General features: G+C 39.0%; 1 protein-coding gene and 1 pseudogene across 18 annotated transcripts in view; one reads left to right on the top strand and one right to left on the bottom strand.

The window, feature by feature from the left end:
- Nucleotides 1-27,931, bottom strand: part of NCOR1 (nuclear receptor corepressor 1) — a 154,367-nt gene that overhangs the window by 94,490 nt on the left and 31,946 nt on the right. For all 18 annotated transcript variants that reach the window (XM_047709183.1, XM_047709184.1, XM_047709198.1 and 15 more), the window contains exons 4-6: nucleotides 18,110-18,302; nucleotides 11,791-11,973; nucleotides 4,304-4,417 (exon numbers count right to left, since the gene is read on the bottom strand). In XM_047709183.1, coding sequence (XP_047565139.1) covers nucleotides 4,304-4,417; nucleotides 11,791-11,973; nucleotides 18,110-18,302 — 490 coding nt within the window. The remainder of the gene's footprint in view (nucleotides 1-4,303; nucleotides 4,418-11,790; nucleotides 11,974-18,109; nucleotides 18,303-27,931) is intronic.
- On the top strand, nucleotides 4,764-9,496 carry LOC125087487 (nucleophosmin-like; annotated as a pseudogene).

Genomic DNA, 27,931 nt, shown 5'->3' on the forward strand with positions numbered 1-27,931 from the left:
AACACGTACCAGTTTTTAAATTTATTTTCCTTTTTTTTTTAGTTTTCTTTCTAGTGATCTCTACATATAACCCCGTGATCAAGACCCACATGCTCCATAGACTGAGCCGCCAAGCACCCATTAAATTTGATTTCTCAAGGCACTCTGTATTAGCATCTATACCAAGTACTGGCAGGCTTAGTGGAACTGCCCACAAATAACACTGAGAAACAAGGGAGTAAAATTATATTATGTCAAATACTTATGAATATCCTAATACGTAAAGGCACTTGCCTTTTCAGAGCTAATTTTAAAGGCTGGCTTTTAAGATGCTTGCAGACCCCAAGATTTTGGTTATGCAAACTTTTATTAAACATCTGATTTCATGCTGGCTTAACTGCTAAGAACACTATTAACCTATCAAGTTTGGCAGACAAAAATTTTAATTTAAAACCTTCACATTTCCATATTAAAATTTTTTATCTTAAGTCTATAGACAGAAGTACTTGGTTCCTCAAACATGTCAGTATGTTCTATGTGCCAGGCACTGACTAGACACTAAGAAAACAATGATAAGTAGGAGGAAGAGGGGTCCTGAAAAGCTTCATAGGGAAAATGATACGTGAGCAGGGTTGAAGTATGAGTGCACTCGTAAGACAGGACATGACAAGACCTTGGAATGCCTTAAGGGAGGGGGAACATCCAGGGATAAAGGTACGAGCAACTTCAGGGGAACATTCAAACTTAGCCTGGTAGGATAGCCTTCAAAAGGAGCACTGGGCCAATGGCCAGGCAGGCAGGCCTGTAAGCATGGAGAAAAAGTTTAGGCTATTCTGCAGAAAGTGGAAAACAATCAAAAGGTGTCAGGTTTTTTTAAGATTTTATTTATTTATTTGATAGAGATCACAAGTAGGCAGAGAGGCAGGCGGAGAGACAGAGAGAGAGAGGAGGAAGCAGGCTCCCTGCTGAGCAGAGAGCCCAATTCGGGGCTGGATCCCAGGACACTGAGGTCATGACCTAAGCCGAAGGCAGAGGCTTTAACCCACTGAGCCACCTAAGAGCCCCAACAATCATAAGGTTTTATTTGAGAATAATATAAGGGGGCTCAAACGTGAAGGACCGATTAGAAAGAAAGAAGACTGAAGGAAGGACACTCACTATGTATGTGAGCGATGAGGGCTCACATCAGCCACTGCCAAAGGAGGAAGAGAGAAGCCACTGACCAGACCACTACTTCGGAGGAAGGACTGATGCTCTTGACTGATGAACTAACTCTATGGTGTGGCGGAGAGGGGAACAGAGACCTCCTGGGACACTGGCCTAGGTGACCAGTGCTTGCTGGCACAAAGCATACTTTCTACCATTAATCCCTTTCTTTCTTGTGTTGTCACTTTAACTTGCAAATCATGCGATCAAAAAATAAACGAGATATCTTTGAAAACACACTCCATGCACACCCTTTTCTATATGTATTAGAATTCTGAAATTAGAGCATTTATAAATATTTCTGGAACCGACAACGGGGAAGGGTAACAGCAAACTGAACTGTTAAAAATAGTCCGGGAGAGGAGTCTGTTTAGAGACGAAGTGAATCTCAGTGTAAGGTTTAAATATGATGCAAGACAATTTTTCTCTCAGGAAGCCAACTTTAAAATTAACAGTCACTTCTGGGTAGCTTTCCTCCTCCCACTAACTTTCTAAAGAAACGAACGATGCCTAATACAAGATAATGGCCCCTATCTCCCAAGCCACATCGGGCTTCATCCCAGCGTGTGGACAGCTGCCAAACAGGGAACGAGAGAAATGTCGTCTTGCCCTCACCCATCTCTCCTTTCCTGTGGTGTTGAAGCAGATAAGGTCATTCATTAAAGAAAGCTAAGAAGGCCGTGAAGGCCTGACAGAAGGCAGTGCGGTGAGGCCGTAGTGAGACAGCCCGGGCCCCAGGCCCAGCTGCGCTCTCCTGGCCTCCCTGCCAGGAGCCTCTGTCCATCTCTTCAGAGCAGCAGACAACTCAGAGCGCGGCAATAAAGAGGAGGAGATGTGCAAAAAGATGATTTCTACAGCTACTCCCAGTTAAAAAGTCTTCACTATAAGAATACTACTATGAGAGGGGCGCCTGAGTGGCTCGGTGGGTTAAAGCCTCTACCTTCAGCTCGGGTCATGATCCCAGGGTCCTGGGATCAAGCTCTGCATCGGGCTCTCTGCTTGGCGGGGAGCCTGCTTCCCCCCTCTCTCTGCCTGCCTCTCTGCCTACTTGTGATCTCTGTCAAATAAATAAAATCTTTAAAAAAAAAGAGAGAGAGAGAGATTTCAAGTTCAGATACTGTTCTATTCTTCACAGAACACAACACAAAATGGAACACATACACACACACACACTAAAGTGGGAAGAAGAGGTCTGAGAGAACTGCTTTGTTTTGTTGCTGGGCCCCAAGAAATGTTTACTACACTAATTAATGAAAACATAGATATACAAAAATTGAACACAAATTAAACTCTCCATCAGATCTTATTCAATAGTTTCCAGTCCTCACATCCTAGTCGATCACAAATTCACAAGAAATGACAAGGCTAATTAAGAAATTCAATCAATTAATAAATATCACTAAATTCAATTTCTTTAAAAACTGACTCACACTAAGAAGTCAAAATTTTACTCTATACGATTCTTTTCCACTATTAGCTCTAATTCCTGCTTATTTTATCTCTGAGGTCCTAAACTGGCCATGAAACCCATCAGCCCACAAAAGGATTTTATTGCTCTAAAGAGTATTTTTTTTTTAAGATTTTATTCATTTATTTGAAGAGAGAGAGAGAGATCACAGGTAGGCAAAGCAGCAGTCGGGTGGGGGTGGGGGGGAAGCAGGCTCCCCGGTGAGCAGAGAGTCCAATGCGGGGCTCAATCCCAGGACCTTGAGATCATGACCTGAGCCAAAGGCAGCGGCTTAACCCACTGAGCCACCCAGGCCCCCAAGGGTACTTTTTTAAAAGCAGGAGATTCAACATAAAACGCCACGCTCCTGGCTTTCCTGAAACAGGGAGCAGCTGTCAACCTTGGAACCTTGGGCCACATTCCTGCTTGACCAGAGTCACTGACCCTCCAGGAAAGCCACAAGGCTGCCTCGTCACTTGAGAATGAACACCAGTTCATTCTCACTGGTTACATCTTCAAACAGATCTTCAAGGAGATTGCTCTGTCCATTCAATAAACTGGACTAGTTTTGAACCCAGGCAAAAATAATGTTAATTGCCCATATTTTTACCTGCCTCTGACAGGTAAAATATCCTATTATCTCCTATTATACATCTGATGACTTTCAGTTACCTATCTATATACATACACGTATATCTGGTCTAAGATCATTCCCATAAATGTGTATGTAATAATTAATTGACAGTTGCCTTTCTTAAAGCCAATTTCCTTTGGGAACTGGGCTATTGTAAAGTTATAGGTTGCCTGTGTAAGATGTACTGATTCTGATGACTCCACTCACTACAAAGAAAACCAGTTAAAGCAACAATCTCAACCTCTACCTTATGACCATCTTTAGCTAAGAGACCTATTCTCTCTCATAGTACTTAAAGCATATTCTTTTTTAGACTGGGAACCTCTAGAAGCCCAATGTTAAGGAGCTCTGTGGGAAAGTTTTCTTTATATTAAGATGAAATCCATTTCCCTTTAACTGCTAGTTCCTGGTCTGGATTCCAGCCAAAAACTAACCTGACATCACAAAATTATTCACAGAACTGAGGCCTGGCTTTCCTAAATCGATGAGTACTTTTAATTACAAGTATGAAAGAAGAAATTGTCTTAACAAAGCAAAAAAGGAAAGTCTACCTAAAGGTCAATGGCCTCACATTTTATAACTAAAATTCAAACTACAGCCCAGCTATCAATTCTAAGCTAAGAAAGCAAGTCATTTCCACATCCGATGACCCATCTCTCATAGGATGACATCAGTATTTGGCATCAAATGTCCTTTATAAAGTGAAAAACTACAGAATGGCTTGTTTTGTATTATGTGCTACAAACTTACTTGCCAATTTTGATTGACAGGAGAGAGATACACCTGATAAAATTATATTCTCATTAAATAATACTTATGCAATATACTATATAAAATATTAATTTAAGATACACCTATCAATTTTTCTTCAATCTCTAAGGAAAAAAAATCAAGCTTTAAAGTTGAAGAACATTAAAAATTATAACAGAAAACAGATCTTAATACAATTAACATTACCACAGAACATACTGATAACTAAAAAAGGCACAGACAAGTGCTTTTACAGGCCTGTGCTGTAAGAAATGGCGTGAGCTTACCCGATTCTCATCATAAATAATTTGGACGATACTGCGGTGTTTCTGCTCCACGGGAGGAGGGGACACAGGCTTCTCAGGCTCAGGAGGTTTAGCTGCTTCTTCTTCCAGCTGTTGCTAAGAGACCCAGAAAGAAAGAATCAGGCATCTGATGCAGTCACCCCTCCCCGTAATTAATAGCCAGAGATAACACATGCTACTGAGCAATTCTATGGGATAATCTTCTAATCTGCTAGGTCTAAAGAATCCAAGGTTTCTAACAAATTCAATCAGATTTATTTTGACTAAAAACTAAATAACAATCATTAGAGAAATCCTTTTGTATTTTAATTCGATCCATTTAAAAGCAAAATCATAAGAGAAGCTAAAACATACAAAACTACCCCCATAGATCTCCATCACAATGACCTTTTTGTAGCACAGGAAAACACTTGTCTATGTTACAGATAAAGAGTATGCGCTAATGTCTGGTAGGAAGAGCCTCCTGGAGCATTTACAGACTCATCCTTACCTCGGAACAGCACCATGTGCAGCCCCCCAACCCCAGCCAACCTTTATATTTTGCAATCAAGAGGCACTGGCAAAGCTACAACTTTGTGTACAGCTGCAAAACAAAAAGTGATCAGCATCGCTCTGCCTGGGGTTGAGCCTCAGGATCACCCCTTTCAAGTGGTGGCATCCTGGGATCCTTTCTAAGTCTTACTACAATCGTGACCAAGTATATAAACCACTCATATGTAAGGCAGGAATATGAATTAATCCTTTCTACCACAAAGATTTCTGAGAAGATTAAATAATTCGATATGTATCAAGCACATTACAACTATAAAAGTTCGGTAAATATTACCTACAATTATTACTGAACCGAGAAGTGACTGTGCTTGGTTCACTGCTTTTTATTTTTCAGCACTTAAGCCAGGGCCTGATACCTAGTAAATGCTCAACACAGAGCCTTGTGAGTTTACTGCATAAGATGACAGCAAAGACACTGGGTAAAGATATTACGTCTACTAAAGCCTAGAGGAAAAAATATCTGTACTATTCAGCTGATAGTCAAGACTCCTAGTCGTGTAAGTCGGACCACAGCCAACCTAAGGATAAGATGCCTCCAAGAGACAAGATTCACCGACCACCTTGGAATGCAAAGTACTTTTGCAGGCTGCTATCTAAGTAAGCAAAAGACAGATATTTGGAGCTACGAAGTCAGCTACGAAGTCAATTATGGAATTGAGTTCTTCAACCATTCACTTTCTTTCCTTTGCTCAGAGGGCCTTCTTTTAGGATCCCTGTTAAACAGGTATGGAGAAAGGAATAAACAGGCTTCCAGAAATCACATTTTGTTCTTAGTCTGGACAAAACTATTGTAATAGAAAGATTAAAAACAAAAACAAAACAAAAAACAAACTTTCCTCTCTTATTTGTTCTTTTACATGAACTTTACAATAATTTTGCAAATTTAAAAATACTTAGAATTTTTACCAAAATTGTATAAAACATATACAATTATATAAATTAATGATGTTCACATTCTTTCAATTATTAATACTGTGTTGCTATGCATCTGTAGTATATTTCTTTGTTTACTCAAGTTGCCCTTTATATTCCTCAATAAAATTTATAGCCCATAAATATACATATACATATCATAAAGGTCATACAACATATTTCATTATTTTTAATTATAGTGGGTTACACATTACTGAGCATTTATTATATGCCACATATCATACAACCATCACATCATTTTGAAGGTATTATTAGCAGTATTACTACTATTTCACAAGTGGAAAAACTAATGACCAACTCAGCAGAATCAGACCCACTGATACTTAAAAGAATTGTCAGGCATATTATTATAAATTTATTAACAAGAATCAAATAAGAGATGGCTGAACATTTTTTTAAAGCAAGGTAATATTTTTTACATGATGAGATTTAAAAATTAGCCTAAGAGAAATTAAAACAATAAAAACATAACTGAAATTGAAGATGTATTTGACAGATTAGATGTAACTGAAAAGAGAAATGCAAACAGAAAAACAGAAATGAAGAAATTGCCCATAATGTAGCCCCAAGAAGCAACTGGGAAAGAAAAAACAACGAAGAAACACAGAAGACAAGAGTGTAAGATGTTATACCTAACAGGAATTTCAGGAGATAACAATGAAACCATAGAAAAAGATTTTCTGGAGAGAGAAAAAAAAAAAAAAAAGATAAATAGCTTAGAATTGTCTAGAACTGATTAAAAACTCCCAACACATTTGAGAAGCCCAATGTGTTGTAATGAGCACTGGGTATTACGTAAGGCTAATGAATCACATACCTATATACCCCTGAAACAAATAATACATTATATGTTAATTAACGGAATTTAAATTTTTTTAAAAAGGCAGCAGCTCAATAAGTCTTAAGCTGGACAGATTTAAAAACAAAAACCCATCCCTAATACATAAGACTATCTACAAAACAATACAAATTAGAATAAGGATTGGTATCTTAAAAGTGGAAGCCAGAAGAAAGTGTGCTGGAACAAAAGTAACACCAAACGAATAAAAATATCTTTCAAAAAACAGGCATAAATGAAAGACATTTAAGTCACAACAACCGAATACTTAATCTGCCAATGAACAGAATCTCACTAAAGGAAATTCTGAAGGATATTCTTCAAGCAGAAGCATGTACCCCCAAACGGTGGATTTGTGTTGCATGGGTAAAGCTAAATGAGCACTGACGGTATAAAATAAAGTCTTTGGTGGTTGAAATAAAGAAGAACTAAATATATGACGAAAGTAGCACAAGAGCTAGGAGAAAAGAGAAAGAAATCGAGAAGTTCTATGCCCTCAATACTTCTCAAGAAGAGAGTTAAGCTCTGCTTAGCAGGAAGCCTGCTTCCCCTCCTTCTCTCTCTGTCTGCCTCTCCGCCTACTTGTGATCTCTGTCAAATAAATAAAAAGAAAAGAAAAGAAAAGAAGAGAGTTAAGGTACTAATTAGCTTTAGGCTTCAAGTTAAACTGGCAGGGGTGGGGAGGAGCCACAATAAACAAACAAACAAAAAAATACTGGATAAAATCTAAAGCAGTGGAGTAGAAAAATATGTAGTGAACCTAATAATCAATCCAAGAGAAGGATTAGAAAAAACAAATGAGAATACCGAAGGATAAAAAAGGACAAATAGTATAAAATAGTTAAAAATAATTGAGGGTATTACCAATTGGCATAATCAGGTTAAAAGAACCAAATTATCTTCTGAAAAAAAGACAGGTTGTCAAACCAGGTAAAAAAACAAAATCCAGCTATTTACCTAGATAAGAGATATATATATACCTTAAATATAAAAGCACAGAAAATAAAAGGAAAAGGGGGACCCAGGTGACTCAGTTGGTTAAGTACGACTCTTGATCTCAGGGTTATGAATTCAAGCCCCTCACTGGGCTCCGTGCTGGGCGTGGAGCCTACTTCTAAAACAAAAAAATCCCAACATTTTGGGGTGCCGGGGTGGTTCAGTCAGTTAAGCGTCCAACTCTTGATTTCAGCTCAGGCCACAATCTCAGGGTCATGAGATCAAGCCCCACGTGGGAATCTGCGCTGCATGGGGAACCTGCTTGGGATTCTCTTCTCCCTCTGCTCCCCCATCCCTCTCCAAAAAAAAAAGACAAAAGAAGGAAAGGAAAAAGAGGAAGAAAAAAGATAAACGAGTCAATAGCAACCAAAAGAATGCTGATCTCATTACATCAGTATCACGCAGAACAAATTTTATGGCAAAAAGCATTACAAGAAATAGAATGTCATTACCTTATAATAGAAGGTTTCACTGACCAGGAAAATAACAACTGTAAACGTGTATACACCATCATGACCTGAGCTGAAGGCAGATGCTTAACCGACTAGGCGACTCGGGCATCCCACTATGAAGCTTTTAAAAGGACAATATAGTTAACTGATCCCAGGGTAGTCTTATGTAAGATCTAAACAAATTCTGTTCACCAAAAAACACAATTAGGCTCAAAGACCTAAATCTAAGAGCTGAAACAATAAAATTTACAGTTGAAAAAAATAAAATTTACAGAAAACACAGGAATCAATCCTTGCAGCTTTTAGATTATGCAACGGTTTCCTGAATAGGAAACCAAAATCTCAAGTAATGAAAGAAAAAATAAACGGGGCTTCAACACAAGTAAAAACTTTCGGCCCTGGTGTGATTCAGTCCTACACAGCTGTTCCCTGGAACAGGAGTCTTTATTTCCAGCTGCCCTCTCTCCCATACAAAATTCCCACTCCAAAGAAGATTCAGTGGGCAAGGACATGAGCCCCCGTGTGGCCCCAGAAGTATCTTCTCAGTTGTGAGGCCAACAAGGGCCAACGAGTATCATTTTAAAGTGGATATTGATGAAAATGAACATGAGTTACCTTTAAGAATGGTCGGTTTGGGGGCTGATGCAAAAGTTGATTTGCACATTGTTAAAGCAGAGGCAATGAATTATGAAGGCAGTCCAACTAAAGAACACTGGCAACTTTGAGAACATCTGTACAGCCAATGGTTTCCCCTGGGGGCTCTGAAATAACACCACCTGTGATCTAAATGTGGTCCAGGTCCTGTACGTGTGGACAACGTCTAGCAGCTGTGGAGGAAGACGAAGAGTCAGAATATGAAGGTGTGACACTCCACAGCATATCTGGAAAGTGATCTGCCCCTTAACTGACAGCAAGTTTCCATAGAAAAAAAAGTGAAACTGGCTGATGAGAATGAGGAAGCTGAGGAAAAAGCTCCAGTGAAGAAATCTATAGTTGATTCTCCAGTCAAAAAGGCATTAAAAAGGGGCGCCTGGGTGGCTTAGTGGGTTAAGCCACTGCCTTCGGCTCAGGTCATGATCTCCAGGTCCTGGGATCGAGCCCCACATCGGGCTCTCTGCTCGGCAAGGAGCCTGCTTCCTCCTGTCTCTCTGCCTGCCTCTCTGCCTCCTTGTGGTCTCTGTCTGTCAAATAAATAAAATCTTTAAAAAAAAAAAAAAAAAAGGCATTTAAAAAAAAAAAAATCAAGCCAGAATGGAAAAGACTCAAAACCATTAACTCCAAGATCAAAAGGTCACAAATCCTTTAAAAAAGGAGGAAGAAAAACATCCTAAAACAGCAAAAGGATCTATTTCTGTAGAAGACATTAAAGCAAAAATGCAAGCAAGTCTAGAAAAAGCACGCTGAACGGTCCTGGTAAATTAAGCCCAAAGATGGGGAGAGGAAAAAGAGAGACAAATATAGTCCATACTGAAAATCAACAATCTAGACGAAAGTCTTCTATTTTAATTTCAATCCCCGTTCCTGGTTTGCCACCCACCCACACCCCCTTCCAGGCTGGAAGCAATCTCCCTCCTGACTTCCCAAAGCACTTTCATCTGATTGCTCTGATCCAAGGAACCTTATACTTCACTCTCTGTTACTTGTGCATTTGACTCACATCTTTGACCATGTTTTACCACCTTTGTATCTCCCTAGCTGCTCAATAAATACTTACATGAGTCAAGTAAGAGGGGGGAAAAAAAACCCTTTTGTACACCAACAGATACTATCAGGAAAGTGAAAAGTAACTCACAGAATGAGAGAAAATATCTGCAAATCACATGTCTGAGTGTCCAGAATATATAAAGAACTCTTACAACTCAACCATAAAAAGACAAATAACCCAACAAAAAAATGGGACCAGAATCTGGATAGTTCCCTAAAAAAAATTATGCAAAAGGCCAACAAGCACATGAAAAGCCATTCATCCTTAATCATGAAGGAAATTAAAATCAAAACCACAATGAGATTCCACTTCACATTGAGTAGGATGGCTATCAAACAAACAAACAAACATGTTGACAAAGAAGTAGAGAAAATGGAGCCCTCCCTCATACACTGCTGGTGGGAGCGTAAAATGGTGCAGTCACTGTGGTAAACATTCTCATGGTTCCTCAAAAATTGAAACACAGATTTACCATATGACCCAGCAATTTCACTCCTAGATATATATCCAAGAGAACTGAAAAAAATAATGGTCACACAAAAACTAGTACATGAATGTCATAGCAGCATGATTCATAACTTCGAAAAACAGCCAAAAAGTGAACACAGGGGCGCCTGGGTGGCTCTGGGTTAAGCCTCTGCCTTCAGCTCAGGTCATGATCTCAGGGTCCTGGGATCGAGCCCCAAATTGGGCTCTCAGCTCGGTAGGGAGCCTGCTCCCCCCCGCCCCCCCGCTCTCTGCCTGCCTCTCTGCCTACTTGTGATCTCTGTTAAATAAACAAATAAAATCTTAAAAAACAAAGTAAAAATTTTTAAAAAGTGAACACAACCCAAATTTGTCTATCACCTGATGAATGAAAGAACAACACATAGCATATCCATGAAGTGTGATTTTATTCAGCCATAAAAAGGAATGAAATACTGATACAAAATATAACGTGGGTGAATCCTGAAAACATGCTAAATGAACGAACACACAAAAAGTCACATATTATATGATTCTATTGACCTGAAATGTCCAGATAAAAATCTATATAGACACAGAACAGATTAGTGGTTGCCAGGGGCTAGGGGGAGGGAGGGTAGAAGGTAACTGCTAACAGATATACAGTTTCTGTTTTTTATTTTTTGGTTTCTTTTTGAAGTGATAAAAAATGTTCTAGAATTACACAGTGGTGACAGCGGCACAACTTTATGAATACATTAAAAGTCACTAAAATTATATATACTTTAAAAGGATTAACATTGTGGTATATGAATTTATTTCAATTAAAAAAAAAAACTTCCTCATCCCATCCCCAAAAAGCACAATGACAAGCCACAAATGAGGAGATAGCTGCCATACACGTAAGTGACAAGAGACTTTAGGAAATAGTAAAATTAAGAAAATGACAAAGTAATAATCCACGTAAGGAACACCAATAACTCATAAACAAACAAAAACAAGCTCTCATTCCTAAAACGGAAATGTAACGTAAAACCTCAGTGAGAGCTATTTCACATCCAGCTGAAACAAATGACCAGGTGAAAACAAGCATATGCGCAAAAGAACTCATAAGGCTGTGGTGGGAATGCAGAACCGAGCTGTCATTTTAGCAAGTTTGGGATCATCTAATACATTCAAAGATGCGCGTACACTCGAGCCAAGCAATGCCATTCTTGTGCCAGTGCCCTAGAAAATTGGTTTAAACGTGAACCAAAAACACAGCACCACTGTATCAAATAGCAGAACCAGGAACAACCCCTCCAGTAAGATCAAAAACAGAACGGACAACAAGATTTGCTCTCTGTAATCAGAAAACACAGCAGGGAAAATGAGTGGATACAACTAAGGAAACTAATAGCAAAAAAAAAAAAAGTAAGTCACAATACACAAGACATGATTCCATGTACAAAAAGTTGAAAGCTATGTAAAACTCAACATTAGCTTCGTTAGAAAGACAAACATACATTCTTAGAACATCAATAAAAGACCAGTAAAATCAAACACTTACTTGTTTCTTTTTCAGTTTAAGGATCTGCTGTTCTACTTTTGCAATTTCTCGATCTACACGATCCATACTCTGTATTAACTCTTCCTTTGAAAGTTTTGAAGGTGAAGCATTTTGATCATCTCCACAGGCTTGCCCAGAGATTGGAGAGGATGGAGCTTCATGTTTGCCTCCAAATGCTGGATCCTTTAGAGGAGAAAATCGATAATCAATTCCTCGCTAATAGCCAGTATCAGTGTTAAGATTCGCTTAACTGAGAAAGTCCACTTGAAAACACAGCAGAGCCGTGTATGCTAGTCCAGGGCTGGTGTCCGGAAGGAGCAATTTTCACACACGCACACAGGCAACACACCCTACTGACGTCTATACCACTTTCATAGTGTAGACGTATTGTTCACTATTCTGAATATCTTAAAAGCTACATAGAATGAGGTGGCTAAGAGGCCAAACAGCCTTTAGTTAACAACAGTGAGATTATAGAGAGTATCTGGGGAAATAATAATGCAATCGTAACAAAGGAAGATACCAATTTCTTAATCATTTCCTTACAATGTTTCTTCAAAAGGTCTGAACTTATAGGCTAGGAAAACTACAAACTCCATGTGAAATCTTGTGCCCACCCAACTTAGAAGTTATGATATGGCCAACAGTTCCCAACAAAAAGTTTTCAGACTTTCCAGTGGCCAAGAATCAGATACAGAAATGACCTACGAACTTCTGCTGCTACTAACACCTAGACCTACCCTTATATAGGGCAACCAAGCCTGCCCACGCTACAGCACACATAAGATCTCTTAACCCAATATGTCAGCCATTCTACCTCTAAATGAGAGAGAGAATTACAGCACAAGGAAAACTCCTCCACCCAAAACCTACCACCCTGTCCACACACACACAAACACACACAGAGTTTATTAATTTCCAGTGTAAGGTGAAGATATAAGCAATACTGTAAAGCAGATTAATTTTAGATTAAGGTACTCGTTTTCTCCAAGCTATAAGAAGCCTAGGATGAGCATAGTTCATAGGACTATGGAGCCCTAAATGTATTAAATAACAATTAAGTAACTGGGAAATCAGCAGTTCTAACCAAGAATGCACATAACTGTACCGGGATGGTTGTTCCAAAAGACCCTGGAACAGAGATTTCAGCTAAAATATGTGTATTCCTGAAAAATCTCATATTCTATAATAACATACGCTAAATCTAAGATTTCTGGGGAAAACGGGATTATGACTATTATTTAAAACCCGTACAACTTTGTCAGCAGAGCACTAACAAAAACATGAATAATTCTGATAGAGGTAATAATACAACTGAGCTCCAGAATCAGCTGCAATCGGCCTACAGTCAATCTTTGCTAGCTTTACACCGAGTGGTCCATGCTTCAGTTGTGAAGATGTAAATCCTTGAGGTCATTTGCTTCCAACAGAAAACAGTATGTTTCATCAAAATAAAAAATCCAATTCAGATTATCTTTATCAACCTTTAAAAACAAAAAATACAGGAGATAATATCGTTATGGTTTCTTTTCAACACTTGAATCTGCACTAGGCTAGCTTAAAGTGAAACCCAGAGCTGTTCTTGAATGCACTAATTTTCAAATCTTCTTAAGGTCTTCAGACATCATGAAGGCTACTTCTTATAATTATGAAACAGCTAAGCTCTGAAACATTAACGTGCAGGAAAAAAAAAACATTCAGGAACCACCAAGGCTTCATGTTATATTAACACATTCTCCTACCATATGCATATGAGTTCATTTGTGTTACAGAACACGTATATAGCAAAGCAGATTATATTTCAATTCTGTACATTTTCAAAATGTTTCTCAGGTGATCTGATACATGCCCTAAGAACTATTACAAAGCAGTATTATCCACTGATTTTCATTCTAGTTAAATATCTAACCCGAAAAACAATTCCTTGAGTGCCTACTATACTGTATAATAGGCACTAGGTAGAAGGGTGAACAAAACAGACACGAGGCTCACCCTCATCCAGTTTATAATCTTGTGCTGGAACATACTGCTAGCTATTTTGGGAAAGGAGTTAGAGTCCTACCTCACATCTTGTATCACAATAAAAGCCAAATAGTAGCAAACATTTAATGAGATTTATTAGCAAATTTCAGGGAGCCCCTAACAAACAAAAAAGGGTATTCATGTTATCTTGGGTTTAGAAAAGCCAACAGCAAAAGATATATAAAAGGGCGCCTGGGTGGCTCAGCGGGTTGAGTGTCTGCCTTCAGCTCAGGTCATGATCTCAGGGTCCTGGGATCAAGCCCCGCATCGGGCTCTCTGCTCCGCAGGAAGCCTGTTTCTGCCTGCCTCTCTGCTTACTTGTGATCTCTGTCTGTCAAATAAATAAAAATTTAAAAAAAAAAAAAAAGATATATAAAAAAAGAGAGGCTGATGGATTAAATAAACACGATCTTCTATTTACCAAGATAGTAATAAGACATTTAAAAACCAAATGAGAAAAATCATTTCCAAAATGTGAACTCTACAGCTCAATATAAAATCAAAACAATACTGCCAGAAAAATGAACAGATATGAAAAAACTCATAAATCAGGAAAAATGAATAACCAATAAATAAATGAAAAACATAAATTTTACTAAAAAGCAAATAAATACAGTTAAAAATTTATCAAATTAACATTTTTTTTTTAAAGCAACAACTATGTGGCATCAACAAGGCTCCACAAGAATTGGGCGCCATGGGGTGCCTGGGTGGCTCCATTGGTTAAGTCACTGACTTCAGCTCAGGTCATGATCCTGGAGTCCTGGGATGGAGTCCCATTATTGGGCTTTCCCTGCTTTGCAAGGAACCTGCTTCTCCTCTCCCTCTGCCTCTCCCCCTGCTTGTACACGCTCTCTCTCGTCAAATAAATAAATAAAATCTTTAAAAAAAGAAAAGAGTTGGGCACCCTATGTTCTGCTGTCAGGAATACAAATTGGTCCCACTCCCTAGCAGGGCAATCTAGAAATAACCATGAAAGCCTGAAAAATACGTTGACTCTGATCTGAAATTGATCCTACTAATACGAATTTACCTTAAGAGAAGAAGTGAGAATAAACACCAAAAACTCAGCCTGAAGTACATATATCATTGCTCTAATGAACAAATAGGTAACCTGCATTTATGACAAATTACTTTATATCCATGTATGGAATACTAAGTAACCCCCCAAAATATAGCTACAAACTTAACTGACACAAAAAGAAGCTCATGACATACTTAAGCAAAAATAAAATTACATACAATGTACAAAGTGAGCACATTAAGATACCCACCAAAAGACAGAAGAAAGGACCAGAAAGTTAACAACTACCTCTAACTGGTAAGGCTGTAAATTACTTTTTCCTTCAGGCTGTTCTAATTCTTCTATAAAAGATACACCTGGGCTTAACAACATTTAAAAAAAACAAAACTAAACTAACAAATGCTAATTCTTTCAAAATCCCTACTTCTTAATAAAATAAAAAGTCTAAATAAATAAAATTTAAAAAAGAAAAGGGGTGGGGGCAGAGCCTGGGTGGCTCAGTTGATTAAGCCTCTGCCTTTGGCTCAGGTCATGATCTCAGGGTCCTGGGATCCAGCCCCACATCGGGCTCTCTGCTTGGCAGGGAGCCTGCTGTCCCCTCCTTCTCTGCCTGCCTCTCTGCCTACTTGTGATCTCTGTCAAATAAATAAATAAAATCTTAAAAAAAAAAATAAATAAAATAAAATAAAAAGCCACGGTTTACAACTTAGTGAGGGGGAAAAGTAGGACCAGGAGGCAGGGGTCATGGATTTTCATTTGAACTCTGGAGGCATCACCTATGGCACTTACTTTTTCTTAACATCTGTTTTCTCTACTATCAAATGGAAAACAGAATATACTATGATCCAACAAGTCACATTTTAATGAATGAGACTTTAAGATCCCTTTCTACTAAAACATTCAACAGCTATAAATAACATCCATAGTAATTTATTCAGCCATGGAAGAAGACTTTTATTCACTGTATCTTTTTTTAATGCTATAAAACATTTCTTATAAACCCACAGACTATAATACATACATTTCACACGGTGACACAAGCCTCAAAAATCCCAGAAGTTAAGCTCATTTCTAGCTTATCACAAGAGCTTTTCCCCCACCTAACCTATTATTTTGCACATTTTCAAATTTATGTAAAACTTGAAAGAACAGTAGAATGGATAAGCATCTGTCCTTTATTCTTCACTGGTTAATCTTTTGCTATTTTTGCGTTCTCTCTATATGCACCCACCTACCTTCTCTTTTTTTTTGGCAGAACTATTTGAAAATAAACTAAAGACATTATTCACTATCTTTTCTTTTATTTTTTAAGGTAGGCTCCATGTCCAGTGTAGAGCCCAACGTGAAGCATGAACTCCCACCCTGAGATCAAGACCTGAGCTAAGATTAAGAGTCCGACACTTGACTGAACCATCCAAGCACCCCCTTATTGACTGACTGATTGATTGACTGAGAGAGGGAGGGGGGGCAGAGAAGGGAGAGAGAGAATCTTAAGCAGGCTCCACACTCAGAGTGGAGCCCAGTTGGGGCTGGATCTCACAACTCTGAGATCATGGCCTGAGCCAAAATCAGGAGTTGGATGCTCAACTAACTGAGTCACTCAGGTGCCCCCATATTCGCTATCTTTTAAAGCACTTTTCACTGCATAAAAACTCAACAAAACTGTGTGGGTACTTATTTATCTGATCTCAAGTTGAAAAGGGCCATTAGCCATGAAGGTAAATAAATATTATGGGAGAAAGATCTGCTAACAAAAAGTGGGGAAGGGAGGGCAGGGACAGCAAAAGGGTTAACACTACACTGTTAAAAGAGTATCAAAGAAGTAGTTGATGATTTCTAAAACAAATACTTATTTAGTACCTACTAAGTGCCAGGTACTTCCTAATCTGAAGACTTAATGATAAGCAAAATACACAGTTAAAAAAAAGATAAACTCAGCAACAAAGTAAGGGCACAATGCATAAACATGCATTTCACAAAAGGCAAGTAAAAATAAACATAAGAAAAGGTTTGATCTTAATCTTCTCATAAATTCACAATATACACTGTGTGAAATATCACAAAATATAGTTACATAATAAAAGTAGTTTGCTCCAACATTATAAAATTACAGGTCAAACTATGGAGAGAAACCAAATGTCCATTAACTGATGAATGAATAAAGAAGTAGCACAGGGTGCCTCAGTGGCTTAGTCAGTTAAGCGTCTGCATTTGGCTCAGGTCATGATCCTGGGGTCCTGGGATCAAGCCCTGAGTCAGGGTCCCTGCTCAGTGGGAAGTCTGCTCCTCCCATTCCCTCTAACCCCCACACCTGCTCTGCTCTGGCTGATGCTCTCTCTAATGAATAAATTAAAAAAAAAAAAAAAAACAAAACAGGTGTGGTATGTATCTATAATGGAATATTACTCAACCATCAAAAATGAAATCTTGACATTTTCGACCACATGGATGAAGCTAGCTGGTATTATGCTGAAATGAGTAAGTACGAAAAAGACAAATACCATATGATCTCATTCATATATGGAATTTAAGAACAAAACCAGATGAACATATGGGAAGGGGGGAAAGAAAAGAAGGAGAGAGGGAAACAAGTCATAAGTGACTCTTAAGGACAGAGAACAAATTGAGGGTTGATGCAGGGAGGTGGGTGGGGGGTGGACTAGGTGGATGAGGGGGTTAAGGAGGGCACTTGTGATAAGCACCAGGTGTTATATGTAAGTGATGAATCAGTGAATTCTGCAGAAACCAGTATTATACCTTATGTTAACTAAAATTTAAATTTAAAAAAAAAGTGCAGGTAATGTTTTTCCTCTGTATTTTCAAGTTTTCCAATGAAACTATTTTTCACATAAATTAGAAAAAAAATTTATTATCTTTACAAAAATAACAAGCATGGCAATTGCAACTGAATTTAAGGGGATTATTTTAAATTTAATTTAAATTTAACAAAACTGTGGTCACCTTGGGAACCACTGACCATATTTTACAGCCCAGAGAGCCGGTACAAAGTGCTTGAGATTCATTCAATAGCAATTTTTCTTTACAGCAGTCCTCAGATTGTTTTCATTTACCAAAAGTCAAAAGTACTGATTTTAAAAGTCTGGAGCACTAAGTGTGTGGTTTTCAGTTTTGTTTAACAAAATTTTTACTTTCCCATAGCACTAACCTTTAGAGACTGGCATAATCAGACTTTCTTTCGGGCGCTGCACCTGGCTATGGCTAAATCAACATTACAGACCAACAACTCCACAGGGGAAGAGAACAAATATTTACCTTCTTAGCATCCGCAGAAGACCTCAACCCTTCTGGCAGTGTGTGCACTACAGGTAAGACCGCAGCGCTGACACGCTGGAAATGGGGATCGGAAACCTGCTCCAGACGTGGTCGCTTGGATTCCAGTGAATCATGATCCACGGGGGATGGCCCCGGGTGAAACTGTTCATAGCCAGTTCTCCTTTCTTGAGGCCTAACACATAAAAACGAAAGAAATGCTTGAAAATTGTAAAATGATGCACAACTTCCTGATAACATTCCTGGCTGGACTCTGAAATAAATGAGAAAATTATGCTTACCTTTAAAGTGAACCCCTGCCCCCTCTTCCCCCAACCCAGAAGAAGAATATACATAAAGTGCTATTAAACTTCTAACTCTAATAGAAAGAAGATTCTTCAGGGGAGATGGGAGTGGCAGCAGGAAAGTGAAAGACCTAACAAAAGATTTCAATTTGCAGAAAATTTAGAGTTGCTGAGAAATAACCCTAAAATATTTTTTAAAACCTATGCCATGATAATTGAATTTAGTACGATCTTAACTAGAACAGCCACCATTTTGAACCAATGATAAAAACAAGCAGGAAAAAACAAATCTCCCAGCAACTGTACATGGAAACGTAAATGACTTGAGTTGTGATACTAAGACTTAAAGATGAGTCTCTTGAGTGGAAATGTAATACTGCTTTAAAATTCTGACCTCCAAAATACATATTCTGTCTAGCTTCTGCAAGCATGTAACTGTCTTGAAAGTCAGGAATCTGTCTCTGATCCTTTACATGAAGTACTATACCGGGTACCATGTGTGGGTGTTCATTAATTTCACTTTCCCTTTCCTACCGAAGTATTTACAGAAGGAACATTTACTCTGTGGCCAAGCTTTAAACAAATGTCTCACAAAACATTTCTCAATGAAAAGGATTATCACTGTGTTTCTTTTTTATTTTTTTTAACTTTTTTTTTTTTTTAGGATTTTATTTATTTATTTGACAGACAGAGATCACAATTAGGCAGAGAGGCAGAGAGAGAGGAAAGAAGCAGGCTCTCTACTGAGCAAAGAGGCTGATGTGGGGCTCGATCCCAGAACCCTAGGATCATGACCTGAGCCAAAGGCAGAGGCTTTAACCCACTGAGCCACCCAGGCGCCCCAACTTATTTCTTTTTTTAAGAGAGGAGGTTGGGGGGGGGCAGAGTGAGAGGGAGAGAGAATCCCAAGCAGGCTCCACACCCAGCACAGAGTCCAACCCAAGACCATGACCTGGGAAGAAATCGATAGTCAGCTGCCCAACTGACTGAGGCCACCCAACCACCCCATCACTGGGTTTCCTTTTTAGAAGAGATGATGAAATAAACCCTGATGTCTTTAAAATTATATTTCAAAATCTGGGGGCACCAGTTTGGCTCAGTTGGTTAAGTGTCTGCCTTCAGCTCAGGTCATGATCTCAGGGTCCTGGGATCAAGGCCCACATCAGGCTCCCTGCTCAGCGGGGAGCCTGCTTCCCTGTCTCCCCTCTGCCCCTTTCCCTGCTTGAGTGTGTGTGCACGTGCGCTCTCTTGGTCTCTCAGAAAAGTATTTTTTAAAAATCTGAAATTCGTTCAAGACATAAATCCCATTATCTTCTTAAAATCCACAACGATGTCGCAAAATATAGTGCAGTAGAAAGCCTCAAGAAGACAAGGATGGCTGCTTTTGCCATTTGTCTTCAATATAGTACTGGGAGTTCTTGTCAGAACATTTTAGCTAGAAAAAGAAATAAAAGGCCTCCAAATCTGAAAGGAAGACATAAAGTATTTCTATTCAGATGACATAATCTCATATGTAGAAAAATATCAAGAATCCACCCAAAGTTAGAGCTCATAAATAAAAGCAAAACTACAGAATACAAATTCAACATGCAAAAATTAGTTGTATTTCTATATACCAGCAATGAACAATATGAAAATGAAATTAAGAAAACAATTCCAGGGACGCCTGGGTGGCTCAGTCAATTAAATGTCTGCCTTCGGCTCAGGTCATGATCCCAGGGTCCTGGAACTGAGCCCCACATCAGGGTCCTTCCTTGCTTCATGGGGAGCCTGCTTCTCCCTCTGCCTGCCACTCCCCCTACTTGTGCTCACACACCCTTTCCCCCCAGTCAAATAAGTAAATAAATTTAAAAAAAAAAGATTTTATTTATTTATTTGAGAGAGAGAGAGAGAGAGCACACACTAGCAGCGGGGAGGAACAGAGGGAGAGGGAGAGGCAGACTCCCTGCTGAACAGGGAGCCCACTCAACTTGTGGCTTGATCCCAGAATCCTGGAATCATGACATGAGCTGAAGGCAGGCACTTAACCAACTGAGCCACCCAGGCGCCCCAGAAAAGCTTTTAATATCCAGAATATACAGAAATCCTTCCCACAAATGAAGAATAAAAAGACATCCCCCTTCAAAAAAAAAAAAAAAGAAAGAAAGAAAGAAAAAAGAGAGAAGAAAAACCGGCAAAGGATTTGACAGACATTTCTCCAAAGATATACAAATTAACACATGAAAAGATGGTCAACATCATTCATCATTAAGGGAACACAAATCAAAACCACAATGAGGTACCATTTAATACCTAGTAGAGTGGCTTAACTTGTTTTTAAAAAGGGAGGGGGGATAACAAGTGTTTATGAAGATGTGGAAAAATTGGAACCTGGTGCAGAACCCCTGGGGATATAAAACTATATAGCGACTGTGGAAAAATTCTGCAGTTCTTCAAAAAACTGAACACAGAATTACCATATGACACAGCAATCCCACCTGGTATACGAGGTATATATCCAAAAGGACTGAAAACAGGGACTCTGACACAACGGTACTAAAAATGGACTCAAACAGACACTTGTACACCAGAGTTCAAGCATCCTTCACAACAGCCAAAAGGAAACAACCCTTGTCCACTGACAGACAAACGGGTAAATAAAATGTGGTATATGCTTCATCCAGTGGCCTATTCTGCCACAAAAAGGAATAAAGGTCTGACACATGCCACAATATGGGTGAACCTTAAAAACATTATTCTAGGGGCACCTGGGTGGCTCAGTGGGTTAAGCCGCTGCCTTCGGCTCAGGTCATGATCTCAGGGTCCTGGGATCGAGCCCCGCATCGGGCTCTCTGCTCAGCAGGGAGCCTGCTTCCTCCTCTCTCTCTACCTGCCTCTCTGCCTGCTTGTGATCTCTCTCTGTCAAATAAATAAATAAAATCTTTAAAAAAAAACATTATTCTAAATGAAACAAGCCAGACACAAAAGGACAATTATAAGACTCCACTGATATGGCAAATTCATTGAGAAAGAAAGTGGATTAGAGGTTACCAGGGACTGAGAGTCGAGAGGGGGAGGGGGAATTATTGCCTAATGGGAACAGAGTTTCTCTCTGGGGTAATGAAAATGTTCTGGAAATAGTGGTGATGGTTGCACAACGTGGATGTTTTTAATGCCACTAAACTGGAACATTTAAAAATGGTTAAAATGGTAAATTTATGTTACATACATTTTACCACAATAAAAAAGTTCACATACAAATTAATTCTTAGAATCATGATTAATAAAGACTCGCCTAAGAACTAAAGAGAGATCTGAAAGGCTACCACAAAAATTTTATATTAGAAGGTTGCTACTACTTGAAAGGATGATTTACACTCTCTTTCACCAGTTAGTCTTTTCCATTCACTCAACTCAGTGGACTCTGACTTAATCCCCCATCGTTTTATCATATTACAAGAGGTCACCACTCACTAAAAGTCAGCAACGATCTCCTGATACTGAAAGCAAGGGAATATTTTTAGACATATGCTGACCTGTCGCTACATCTTATCCTTTACTCACTCCCTCCTTCCTGAAACTCTTCCGCCTCTCGGTTTCCAAGACACTGTCTGCCCTGCTTGTCATGGTCTAACATATAACAATCTTCTGGGGCACACACAGCGGTTTTCCATGGGGAAGCACAGATCATTTTAAAACAGTTAATTTCCAGATATTCCGAGCTTCCTGATCCACTCTTTACCTACACTGACTTGCTGCATAACAGACCTGAAGCTCTCCCCTCTCTGCTTCTCCCACAACTGCCCTTCTCTCGCGTGCACACCCAAAAAGCTTCCGGCTCAGCCTTCTTGGACCTGCCACTGGAGCACTGACCCCCAAGTGTAAATACCACCAGGGCTGCAAAGAAACAAATCCTTTCTGCAAGCCAACGGTTCCCAAATGTGTGCTTTCAACAAAGTTGAAGAAGCTCAGCTGTTAACATTTTTGCCTTAGATAAATATGTGATTTAGGGTATACCCTTCACGAGAAATTGTTTTTGTGAGTAAAGTTTCATGGTACCTTCATAAGAATAAAACAGAAGAACAGAGTACATTCTGCCTTTATTATATCAATAAGTAATATTTTGAAAACAGCCCCATCTATCTCATTAATGCATGGATGCATTTCCATGAAATTTTACTTATATTTGATAAATTTCTCATTTTCTTTTTCTTTAAGATCTTATTTATTTGTCAGAGAGAGAGACAGAGAGAGCGAGAGCGCACAAGCAGGGAGAGCAAGAGGCAGAGGGAGAAGCAGGCTCCCTGCTGGGAGCCCGATGCAGGACTCAATCCCAGGACCCGGAGATCAAGACCCGAGCCAAAGGCAGATGCTTAACCGACTGAGCCACCCAGGCATCCCATGTTTCTCATTTTCTTAAATGATTGCTGTTCTGATCTATCTTGTAATAATAATTATATTTCAATGGTATACATATAAATGTACCAAGTTTTTTATCTTCTTTTAGAAACAGATCCTTCTACATTTTTTTTTTTGGGTAAAACAGGAGATGGGCTGATCAATAAATGACTCTCAACAATCAAAATGAATCACATTAGGATATATTTTGTGGGAAAAAAAAATCAACAAATGAGTTCCAAGGAAAAAAGGAACAAAATAAGAAGTTCTGCCAGGGACAAGTTTGTTCATATACAGTATCATTTTAAGCAGATGAGCCCAGCCAATCACTATGGTAGTTAGATTCCATCAGATAAGCTTAAAGTGTCTTGCAGCAGTTTTGCTTTAAAACAGCAATATACTTTCCAGATGACAAATTATCTTCACCTTTTAAGACGTATGAAAAACTTCTCATGTCAACCTAAAAATGTGCAATATATCTTTTGAGAAACACACAAATAGCCAGTTTGAAGACCACTATTTCAAAATCATTTTCCTTTCTTTCTTTCTTTCTCCTTCAGAGGTTTCTGCCTCATGGTATCTTTAGATGTTGGGGACCCTCTGGGTTCATCTTTAAACTCTGGTTCTTCTCATTTTCCGCCCTCCCGGGATCACACGTACCAATCTGAGTCCTCCCCTGAGCATGATGGATACATCTCCATCTGGAAGTTTCACAGACCTCCAACTTAACTCTTACCAAACTCAAGCTTTCCTTCCCTCGCTGCTCTTTCTTCAATCTCTAGCCCAGTGTCACGGCAATGGAACCAACAGCCATCCAGCAAGCTGGAAACCTAACGTTCATCCAGGTCTCCTCCGTTGCCTTTGCCAACTGCCAGGACTTGGTGGCCTCACCTCCTGACTCCAGCCTGTCTTGTCTCAAACTCCATTTCACCACCATACCTTATGCCCGCACTCTTTCTCTTTCGGGTCTCTCATATATTCTCTCTGCTTCTAGTCTATCCACTTCAAATTCATTCCCCACAGAGCAGCCAGAGGTCATCTATCAGACCAGATAGATAGTTTCATCTATCAGAAACAAGGATCCAGCATTAGACTAAAGCCCCAGCCCAGCCCCTCAACAAAGCACTCAGAATGAGGACCACTGCTGGTCTACAAGAAAATTGTGTGTGAAATATCTATAAGCAAATGCAATCCTCTGGTACACAGGGCCTGGCCAACTGCCCAAGAGGGATTTCAGCCCTCAGTTGTCCCCTCAACCTACAAAAGTTAACTTCCAAGTATCACATTTCACCTCTAGTGAATCTGCCCATGAGATTTACCCAAGCCAGAAGGTAGAATACACCCAGTGCAAAAGAACATAAGGCTAAAAGAACACAGGACAATTAAGACAAACACTAAGTACAGAAAGTTCTCTTTCCATCAAGAAATCAGGCTAGGGATACCTGGGTGGCTCAGTCATTTAAGTGTATGTCTTAGGCTCAGGTTATGGTCTTGAGGTCCTGGGATCGAGCCCCAGGTTAGGCTCCCCACTCAGCAGGGAGTCTGCCTGTCCCTCTCCCTCTGCCCTATCCCTCACTAGTGCTCGTTCTCTCTCTCTTTCTCTCTCTCTCAAATAAATAAAATCTTTAAAAAAGAAAAAAGAAATCAGGCTATTTCTCATTTCAGCTCGCCCATCCTTTTTAGAAGACCAAAACTACTCATGGATAAATAAATGTATAATTTAACATTTAAAATCTCAAAAACAAATGCAATTTTATATTGGAATCCTGGGGGAGTTAAGCATGAAATCTGCATTTTAAATGAACATACTGCCTTTTAAAAACCAACATCAGTGGAAAGGTACTGCCACTTTGGAAAAACAGTCTAGTCATTTCTCAAATGGCAAACAGAGAACTATCATATGATAAAGCAATTCTACTCCTAGGCATATTCCCAAGAGAAAGGAAAATCCATGGCCACATAAAAATGTGTGCATGAATGTTCCTACCAGCATTATTCTTAACAGTCAAAAAATGAAAACTCAAATATCTACCAACTGATGAATAGATAAATGAGGTATAAAAAAAAAACAAACATCAGATTTTCGTACCAAAAAATTTCTGTAGACTTTAAACTTAAAAGTTCTTATATTTTACTGACTTCCATGACCTCCTAATACCACCTTTAAATATGTTTAAAATGAATTAAAGTTATTAGTTGGGTTTTTTTTACTGTAATATACCTATACCTTATCATTTTAATTTTAAAGAAGAGATAACCCTCATTTCGGGGGAATATGTCATAAGGTTCATAGCTATTCAAGAACAGTGATCCACAAACATCATCTATAATTACATCAACCGGTTTTATTTATGCCTAGCTATGGAAGGCTATTCTCTGAAACTAAATTTAATTCATCTAAATTTTCAAATTTACCAGCATGATTTGGCTTCTCTTGTTGCTCAAAGGAAAACCAATTATCTGAGTATTTCAGTGAGTTTTTTATAATATCTGAAATGACCTCAACTATTCTGCATCTTTTCTTTTTTTTTTTAAGATTTTGTTTATTTGACACAGAGAGAGACAGCAAAAGAGGGAACACAAGCAGGGGAAGTGGAAGAGGGAGAAGATGTGGGGCTCTTAATCCCAGGACCCTGGGATCATGACCCAAGCCAAAGGCAGACGCCTAACAACTGATCCACCCACATACCCCAAATAAATAAATAAAATCTTAAAAAAAAAAAAATAGGAATTTTTTTATTAACCTAACAATTCAAGTCACCCCTGAAGCAAAAAATACATTATGTGTTAATAAAATACAAAAAATAAAATAAAACTAAAGGCAAAAAAAAAAAAAAGGTAGTAGTATTAAGTCACTCCAGGCGCACTCTTCAAGTGCATACCTTTAAACGGTCTCCCAGTATCTACATTACCTCTAGGTCCTGTTTTATCATTTTTCACTATCAAGATTTGCTACTGACGTTCAGTGATGGAACCATAATTCATCTAGGTGCCTCACACAGACTTTTCACCCAAGGAGGTATGCAGCTTTACTAGACCTTTCACCATGGCTCCCATTTATTGGCTGAATTCCATCACCTAGAAATTCTTCAAGAAGTTTTAGATGATCAGTGCTTTCATGTCTAAAACTGTGTGCCTGTTGCTTTTGTTCTTTTTTTTTTTTTTTTTTTTTTTTTTTTTTTTTTTAAGATTTTATTTATTTGACAGAGAGAGATCACAAGTAGACGGAGAGGCAGGCAGAGAGAGAGAGAGAGAGGGAAGCAGGCACCCCGCCGAGCAGAGAGCCCGATGCGGGACTCGATCCCAGGACCCTGAGATCACGACCTGAGCCGAAGGCAGCGGCTTAATCCACTGAGCCACCCAGGCGCCCCTGTTGCTTTTGTTCTTAAAATTAAGTGGCATATAATATTCTTAATATCTCAATGTCTTTTTCTAGCTACTGCTCTACTATCTTCTATCACTGCAGTAGCTTAAAGCCAGACTCTTTTTCCTCCCTGTCAAGAATTTTTTTTTTTTTTTGCTTCCTGGATTCCTGATTCTTTCACTTACCCTTGAACTTTAAGAACTGAACCAGGATCTGTCTTAGCGTCGATAATTCTGTATAAGTGATCCCTGGAGCAAGATAAGCCCCATCAGTCTGCAGAGCTCTTCCTTCACTTTACCAAAAAAAAAAGAAAAAAAAAAAAAAAAAGCCTTCTTCTTAAATTATGAATATTATTTCCTTTCCTTTACAGGTTCTCCACCTCAGAAACACATGGTCTTATGATATGTTGGATGATTTTAATTTATCCTCCATATTTACCAACTTCTTTCTAATGGCGTTCATTTTTATGCTTCTGCACCACTCCAATTATCTCCAGACTTTCTTACAAGACAAAAGTCTAGGGGCGCCTGGGTGGCTCAGTGGGTTAAAGCCTCTGCCTTCGGCTCGGGTCATGATCCCAGGGTCCTGGGATCGAGCCCCACATCGGGCTCTCTGCTCCGCAGGGAGCCTGCTTCCTCCTCTCTCTCTCTCTGCCTGCCTCTCTGCCTACTTGTGATCTCTGTCTGTAAATAAATAAATAAAATCTTAAAAAAAAAAAAAAGACAAAAGTCTAAATTTTAGCCACACATGTTTCATTCCTCTATCTTATTTTATATATTGAATTTATAGCGGTGAGCTTGGGTGCACTGGAATGTCCAATCTTTCATTTTATCTAATTGGGTTGCCTTGTACCTTTTAAAGACCCTATTATTAATTTTACTTCTCCTGTAGCACATAGCACTGAGGGGGAGCAAGTTCTTCAGTTTTCATCCTCTACCCAATGGGGTCTTTATTTTTCACACTCTGTATTGCTTTCTTTAATTTTCTTTTCCAGGCATGTCTTTGCCCCATTCCTAGCATCGTTACTGTACTGCTCGGGTACACCATGTGCAGCCCTACTCAGATTTTCTCTTTGGTGTAGAATGGGGGGGGGGTTTCCTTTGTGGGGCATTTGTCTATAGACAGAGGACTGGGTTTGGCTTTCTATATTTTTCTATAGCCTGAGGGAACAGGGAAATGGGGCAAAGGAGAGGGAAATTTGGCTGGGGCTATGATAGCCTTTGTTGAGGATCCTGGTTTCCTCTACAAGCTAGACACATAATCACTCATGAGGGCTCTGGCTCATCACTTTGGAAAAAAGCACAGCATGCCTGCCCTTCCTGCAAGATGGCACAACAGGATTCCCAAGCAAACAACTCATCACCACTACACCCTCACCATGTATGTTTTTCTCAAATCCAGGAGTATTTATGAGAAACCCTAGGATTTTACTGACCCTCTTTCTTCCTCTTTCTTCCTTCAATACTTCCTTTTCTTCCTTCAATACTACTTCTTTGAGAGCAGAATTAGAAACTAGGAGGCCACGTCATGAAAGATTCTTCTAAGTCCTTTCTTGAGTGCCACTTTTCCGAGTTTATAGCAGTGTGGCTGTATGCCTTTCCTTCTCTATACAGGGTGATTTTTGGTCATTTTTTGAAGAGTTATTTTTGTATGTTTGCTAGATATTATGGAGGAGAGTGACCTCAATTCTCTCCACAACATTCACCAAAAAAATGTATTTTATAATAATTTTAAACACAGCCAAATAATTTCAATCCTTTTATCATCTTCAAACCTGAA

This window comes from Lutra lutra, chromosome 16 (genome assembly GCF_902655055.1).
Source record: "Lutra lutra chromosome 16, mLutLut1.2, whole genome shotgun sequence".
Lineage (NCBI taxonomy): Eukaryota > Metazoa > Chordata > Mammalia > Carnivora > Mustelidae > Lutra > Lutra lutra.